Raw genomic sequence first — 7,685 nt, 5'->3', positions numbered from 1 at the left:
TGACACAGCAAAGTACGACGATGATGCAACAACATGAAGCATCAATGCAACGACATGTGGCCTCGTTTGAGCAGCAACAGCTAGCGATGCAGCAGATGGAGGCTGTTAGGGTGGCTGCTGAGGATGCTCACAAACAACATATGGAATCCCTCCGCCAGCTGGAAGAGAACAAGGTAGCTGCCCCTGTATTTGGTCCTGAGCCACGACCTGCAGCTAGGGAGTGGAGCCTGGAGGACTTTCTAAAACACCGCCCAGTGAAGTTTGGAGGCAATACTAGTCCGGACACAGCAGACCAATAGCTGAAAGATCTGGAGAGAATATTTGATGCTAAGATGTGCCCCGAGGAGAGTATGCTGGCTTTCGCGGTGTACATGCTCACGGGTGAGGCTGAGCATTGGTGGATTAGTATGAAGTCCATCATGGAGGAGAGGCAAGAACTAGTTACTTGGGATGTCTTCAGGAGAAAATTTCTTTCCGAGTACTTCCTTGACAGTGTCAAATATATTAAAGAGGTGGAGTTTCTACAGTTGACTCAAGAGAACAAATTTGTGGCTGAGTATTCGAAAAAGTTCAAGCATCTCAGTCGTTTTTACACCATGCCACTGGATGAAGAATGGAGATGCAGGAAATTTGGGAATGGTCTCCGTGGAGATCTTCAGTTGATGATGGCCCCACTATCCATCAAGGACTTTGCAGCCTTGGTGGAGAAGGCTAGGGTCATGGAAAAGATGAAGGTGGAGGTGGAAACTCAGCACCCACACTAGCAGAGAGTGGGAGGGCCGTCTGGGTCCAGGCATAGGCACAAGGAGAGGAGGAAACCCTATACTAGGCCCCATTCCCAGTCTCAGGGGTCTAGGGAGTCTTCTTCCCAGTAGAGCAGGATTCAGTACTACCAGTGTGGGGGACCACACAAGAGGAATGTCTGCCCCCAGCTTGCAGGCTTCAAGAGGTGTGACAATTGTGGCAAGAAAGGCCACTTCGGCAGGGATTGCCCCACCCTCGAGGACAGCGACGCATACCCTAGTTCCGGCCCAGCTCAAAACCAGCAGAGGAGGGGAGGCAACAGGCCTCAAGCATCATCGGGCAGAGTATACGCCATGATTGGAGCGGAGGCAGCAAGCTCAAGTAACCTAGTCATGGGTCGTTGTGTGATTGCTGGTAAATCTGCATGTGTGTTGTATGACTTTGGAGCGACACACTCTTTTGTGTTTGAAACTTGTGTGCAAAGGTTAGGTCTGCCGGTTTGTGAGCTATAATGTGACCTTGTGGTGTCCACTCCAACATCCGATTTGGTCAGGACATCGTCCTTGTGCATTAGGTGTCCCGTGCGGATAGAAGGTCGTGTGTACAAGGTGAATCTGATATGTCTACCTCTACAAGAGTTGGAAGTGAACTTAGGAATGGATTGGCTCTCTGCCAATCGGATTTTTATAGATTGCCGAGAGAGGAAGTTATTGTTTCCCGACTCAGAGGAGCCTGAGTTATTAACATCTCAGGGGGTTATGAAGGAGATACAAGGAGGCACGCAGTGTTTCATTATCTTCACGCATCTAGGGGTGGAGAAGAAGGAAAAGACGCATGCAATCCCGGTAGTGCACGAGTTTGAAGATGTGTTTCCTGAGGAGGTTCCAGGATTGCCTCCCAATAGAGAAGTGGAATTCTCTATTGATCTAGTGTCAGGAACCGGTCTGGTGGAACTCAAGAAGCAGATAGAGGAATTATTGGGAAAGCAGTTGATACGACCCAGTACTTCGCCATGGGGTACACCAGTATTGTTAGTGAAGAAGAAGGATGGGAGCTCTCGCTTATGTGTAGACTTCAAACAATTGAACAAGATGACGATCAAGAATAAGTACCCTCTTCCGAGAATTGATGATTTGATGGATCAACTACATGGGTCATTAGTGTTCTCAAAGATAGATCTACGGTCGGGTTAATATCAGATTCTAGTGAAGACTGATGATGTGCAGAAGATGACCTTCAGGTCCCGTTATGGGTACTACGAGTACATGGTTATGCCTTTCGGTGTGACCAATGCTCCAGCAGTGTTCATGGACTATATGAACAGAATCTTCAGGCCATTCTTGGATAAGTTTGTCGTGATTTCATAAACGACATCCTCATCTATTCCAGAACTAAAGAGGATCACGCCGAGCACCTAAGACTAGTGCTTAGTGTGCTTAAGAAGAAGCAGCTATACGCCAAATTATCTAAGTGTGAATTCTGGATGGACGAGGTACAATTCTTGGGCCATTTGATATTTGCATAGGGCATTACGGTAGACCCAGCAAAAGTTGACGCGGTGGTTAAGTGGGAAAGTCCCAAGTTAGCAACTGAAATCAAAAGTTTTGTGGCTCTAGCCGGCTAATATAGGAGATTCATAGAGGGATTCTCCAAGATAGTGGCGCCTTTGACGCAACTCACCCGGAAGGACCAACCCTTCACTTGGACAGATAAGTGTGAGGAAAGCTTGTAAGAGCTAAAGCGACGTTTGACGAGTGCTCCAATATTGGTCATCCCGGATGTTGGTAAACCCTTTGAAGTTTATTGTGATGCCTCTCACCTTGGACTTGGTTGCGTTCTGATGCAAGAAAAGAAGGCGGTGGCAAATGCATCGAGACAACTCAAGGTGCATGAGAGGAACTACCCCACTCATGACTTAGAGTTGGCAGCTATAGTATTTTCCTTGAAGATTTGGAGGCACTATCTCTATGGTGCTCAATTCCGAGTATTTAGCGATCACGAGAGCCTCAAATACTTATTCGATTAGAAGGAGTTAAGCATGAGGCAGAGACGATGGATGGAATTCCTTAAGGACTATGATTTCGAATTGCTATATCATCTGGGGAAGGCAAATGTGGTAGCAGATGCACTGAGTAGGAAGACTATACATACTGCACACCTTATGATCAAGGAAGTGGAACTATTGGAGAAATTCAGGGACATGAAGCTGCAAATGGAGATGGAATCCGAGTTCAATAGGTGTAGTCCCTTGACTATATCTAGTTATTTCTTAGACTAAGTTATTGTGATGCCTCTCACCTTGGACTTGGTTGCGTTCTGATGCAAGAAAAGAAGGCGGTGGCAAATGCGTCGAGACAACTCAAGGTGCATGAGAGGAACTACCCCACTCATGACTTGGAGTTGGCAGCTATAGTATTTTCCTTGAAGATTTGGAGGCACTATCTCTATGGTGCTCAATTCCGAGTATTTAGCGATCATGAGAGCCTCAAATACTTATTCGATCAGAAGGAGTTAAGCATGAGGCAGAGACGATGGATGGAATTCCTTAAGGACTATGATTTCGAATTGCTATATCATCTGGGGAAGGCAAATGTGGTAGCAGATGCACTGAGTAGGAAGACTATACATACTGCACACCTTATGATCAAGGAAGTGGAACTATTGGAGAAATTCAGGGACATGAAGCTGCAAATGGAGATGGAATCCGAGTTCAATAGGTGTAGTCCCTTGACTATATCTAGTTATTTCTTAGACTAAGTTAGGGAGAGGCAGTTGCTGGATGCCAGCTTGAACAGGGTAAGAGAACAACTTGAGTCGGATGAAGCGAAGGACTTTGCTTTGAGTAGTGATGGAATACTAGGTTCCAGGGCAGAGTGTGTGTACCTGATGATGTTGAGGTGAAAAGGCAAATCCTTGAGGAGGGACACAAAAGTCATCTTAGCTTGCATCCTGGCATGACTAAGATGTATCAAGACCTCAAGGAAACTTTATGGTGGCAGGGGATGAAGAAGGATGTGGCATAGTTCATGTCTGGCTGTTTGACCTGTCTGATGAAGGATTATCGTGTTCCTTTTTAAGATTATTGAATATGGTGTGAGTTGATTAAGAAAACCAAGGAAATCCCCACTGGACATTAAGATAGCAAGCTATCTAGATGTGAAGGTTCCTTTCCAAGGTTCTAGAGAGGAGGAGAATGGATTGATGGGGAGTAAGAAATCAAAAGGAAAAACATATAATAGAAACAATATAAACCAAGAAGAGTAAAGAAACATAAAATGAAAAGCAAGCGAAATGGGAGGAATGGAGGATTCACGCCACTACAAGGCTAGGCTAGAAGAAGCCATGGCAACCTTCAAGATGAGTGGTGTATGCCGCCACTTGCCAAGGCAAGATAAGGCTTGAAAGAACTCCACTCCCTAAGGAGGAATGCTCTCACAAAAGGTTGAAACACAAAGTGTATAATTTCTCCAAAATGTTCAACCCTTATACAAGTGTTAGAGGTCCCCTTAAATAGACAAGTTTAGAGGCCCCTTAGCAAAACAACTAAGTTAAAGGATTACGAAAGAAACCTAGCATGTTCTAGAATGTAGGTCATCCTAGGGTGCACATGGGTGAATTTTCGTCCAAGCCATCTAGGTGGCAAGTCTTCATGGCCAAGGCTCCCAAAGGAAGGTTCTAGAACATTCTAGAAGACTTGGTGTCCAAGGCATGTGGGCCTCCCCTTTCTAGATGCTTCTAGAAAGTCTTATTCCTTCTCTCTCTTCCTTAGGACGCCAAGTGTCTCCTATGTGGTCCTCCTCCTTTCTTATTCCTACAAAAGCAAATTAAGGAATTTATTAGCATGTTGGTTTAAGGTTAAGCTAATCTTTTGAGTCAACAAGTCAACCCAAAGTCAAGGTCAACAAGTCAACTCAAAAATAGTCAACCAAGCCAACTTAAAGGAATTTTAAACTAAAGAAAATAAAAGCAAAGGAAGGGATCAAGGAACTCCCTTTCTTCTAAGCATGTGCAAGGGCCATCATCCTTGGTAGGGATCAATCCTTTATCACTGTCAGAAGGCAAAGGTGGAACATCAGAGACCTGGTGGGATTATGCAGCCCTTGGAGATACTAATGTGGAAATGGGACATCATCTCGATGGACTTTGTGACCCATTTGCCATGAACTTTTAGAGGACACGACACCATCTGGGTTATAGTGGATCGATTGACTAAGAGTGCCCACTTCTTGGCGATGAACCTGAGGATGTCTATGACAAAGTTGGCTCAGTTGTACATTAAGGAGATTATGAGGCTGCATGGAATGCCCTTGAGCATCGTATCAAACAGAGATCCATGATTCACTTCCCAGTTTTGGCAAACATTACAGGGTGCTTTGGAAAGCAAATTGACGATGAGTTCAGCCTATCATCCTCAAACAGATGGTTAGTATGAGAGGACGATCCAGTCACTTAAGAATTTGTTACAAACATGCATATTGGATCACTTGGGTGCATGGGATGAGGTTTTACCCCTGATAGAGTTCACTTATAACAATAGTTTCCATGCGAGCATTGGTATGGCGCCATTTAAGGCTCTTTATGGCAGGAAGTGTAGGACTCCCCTATGTTGGTATCAGGATAGGGAAGCAGTACTTGTTGGGCCAAAGTTGTTAGAATAGACTACTAAGAAGGTGAGGATGGTGAGGGATAGGATGTAGGCCTCTCAGAGTAGACAGAAGGCTTATGTGGATCATAGGAGGAGACCTTTGGAGTTCACAACTGGAGATCATGTGTTATTGAGGGTGACCCAAACCAATGGTGTGGGAAGGACTTTTCGCTCAAAGAAGCTCTCTCCTAAGTTCCTTGGTCCTTATCAGATTTCGAAGAGGATTGGGCCAGTGGCCTATGAGATTGTCTTGCCCCCTCAGTTTGCGAATCTCCACCCGGTGTTCCACGTATCGTAGTTAAGGAAGTACGTCTTTGATCCATCTCATGTGTTGGAAGTCGACGATGTTCAGATTAGGGAAGATCTTACTATGGAGGTACCACCAGTTGCGCTAGAGGATAGTCGAGTGGAGGAACGCTGAGGAAAATCGGTCAGACTCGTCAAAGTCATTTGGGACCGAAGGATAGGTGACTCTACGGGGAGTTAGAGGAGGATATGAGGAAGTCACATCCGCATCTGTTTCCCTGGTAAGTCTTTATTGTTGAGGTCGAAAATTTTCTTGTTAGGGAGAATGTAAGGCCTGTTTATTCTCTACCTTATTCTTAGGAGCTGATCCTAAGCAGATGGGCCTAAGGGCTGGCCCACAGGGTGCCAAGGCCCCTAAAGCAGCTAGGGTTCACCATTCTACACTCATTTGCAAACATTCTAGTCTCTCAAGCTCTTCTCTTCTTTGCAGAGCTCTGCTAAGGTTTTGACTTCTCTCTTTTTCAAGCTAGCTAATCGATCCTTTCTGTTCTTCTACTCTACGTAAGTTGTTCTTGAACCGTGCTCTTCTCGTTCTAATTTGGTTCTCATAGTTCTGTTAGGATTACTGTAGCAACCTCGTCATTTCTTATGTCTTTATTCTCAGCTCTTAGGTCCGCTTTTGAAGTTGTTGGGTTCGTTGAGTCAGGGTCAAAGTCTTTTGCTAAACCCTTTCCAGGTAAGGGAAGCTAGGGTTTACGGTTATCTATGTTTTTTGTATGTTTTCTGAGTTTAAGTCATATGCTTGAGGTATGCTAATGGTTTGACTACTGGGTATTGGTTAAAATGTGATTTGGTGATGTTACTGCATATCTGCACGAGTGAACACTGGTGAGCACTATTTTTCTCGCCCAAGCGAGCATGTCTCGCCTAAGCGAGATTAATAGAGGCTCGCCCAGGATCTACTGCTCGAGTGTCGCTTAGGCGATGAGTTTTTTTTTTGAGCGAGGAGTGGCCTCGCCTAGGCAAGAAGGGGCTTGCCTGAGCAAGAAATCGCAGAATCCTTTTTTCCCCTATTTGAGCCCTCGCCTAGGCGCGAAGGGGCTCGACTAAGCGAGAGGATCTCTCTCGCCTGAGCGAGACCTGTTAGCTTGAGCGAGACTAGGGGCAGGTTTTGGTACTATTGTTGAATGGTTCACTAATGTGTTACTTGCTTGTCTGATCTAAATGCTTTACTAGAAGAGTTTGAGGGATGATGCCATGATTAATATATGAGGTTGAGATGGAAATGGTATGTTGCTTTATTGTGTATGAATTGGAAAGCATGAGTTGTATGATTGGTTGTTTATACATGACATTAGTATTATGGGAACTTTCTGATTGGTTGGTTAAACATGTACAAAGCGTGAGTAGGGCGTAATTCCATGACTCTTATAGTGAGAGCTCATGGTGGTGCCTCATCTATAGGACGTAATCCCGTGGACCTTCCTAGTGAGAGTCATTGGTGGTGCCTCATCTATTGGACTTAATTCCATGAACCTCGTGGTGAGAGTTCATGGTGGTGCCTCAATATAAGGACGTAATTTCACGCGAGTATCATGGTGGTGCCTCAAGGCCAGGACGTAATTCCACGAAGGCCACGTGGTGGTGGCTCATGTAAGGGTGTAATTCCGCAAAGGCCTCCTGGTGACGCCTCACTGCTAGGACATAATTCCACTGTCTCGTGGTGGTGTCTCATTTTATGTATCTGGATAGTCAAGTCTTGGGGTCTTAAATGATTTGGTAATCTATGTGTGAATGTTTGTTATTTATGTCTGACTTTGAAACTGCATGTTAACTGTTATGATATAAGATTCCTTTACACTAGCTTACCCTTTTGCTTGCGTGTATGTTGTGTGTGACTTTCTCTACTGCGATGATCATCGATCTGATTGATGTGAACATATGTGAGAATCCCTGGCAGTGGTAATGATAGTATAGACGCCGCAGCTTGATGGTTGGACGGGTTTTGGGCTCACTACGGAGCCTACAAATGAAGGAGACCTAATAATTT

The 7,685-nt window shown here is 45.0% G+C and overlaps 1 protein-coding gene across 1 annotated transcript; it reads left to right on the top strand.

The window, feature by feature from the left end:
- The first annotated feature begins 332 nt into the window (after positions 1 to 332).
- On the top strand, positions 333 to 1,937 carry LOC146886922 (uncharacterized). The gene is made up of 3 exons (XM_085671941.1): positions 333 to 734; positions 876 to 1,228; positions 1,319 to 1,937. Exons 1-3 carry the CDS (start codon positions 333 to 335, stop codon positions 1,935 to 1,937), a joined length of 1,374 nt encoding a protein of 457 aa, XP_085528067.1.
- Positions 1,938 to 7,685: the final 5,748 nt, after the last annotated feature.

Source organism: Vigna unguiculata, chromosome 4 (genome assembly GCF_037176805.1).
Source record: "Vigna unguiculata cultivar grain cowpea cultivar isolate G323 ecotype 2 chromosome 4, ASM3717680v1, whole genome shotgun sequence".
In the NCBI taxonomy this organism is placed as follows: Eukaryota; Viridiplantae; Streptophyta; class Magnoliopsida; order Fabales; family Fabaceae; genus Vigna; species Vigna unguiculata.
This window is presented reverse-complemented; position numbering and strand designations above follow the sequence as displayed.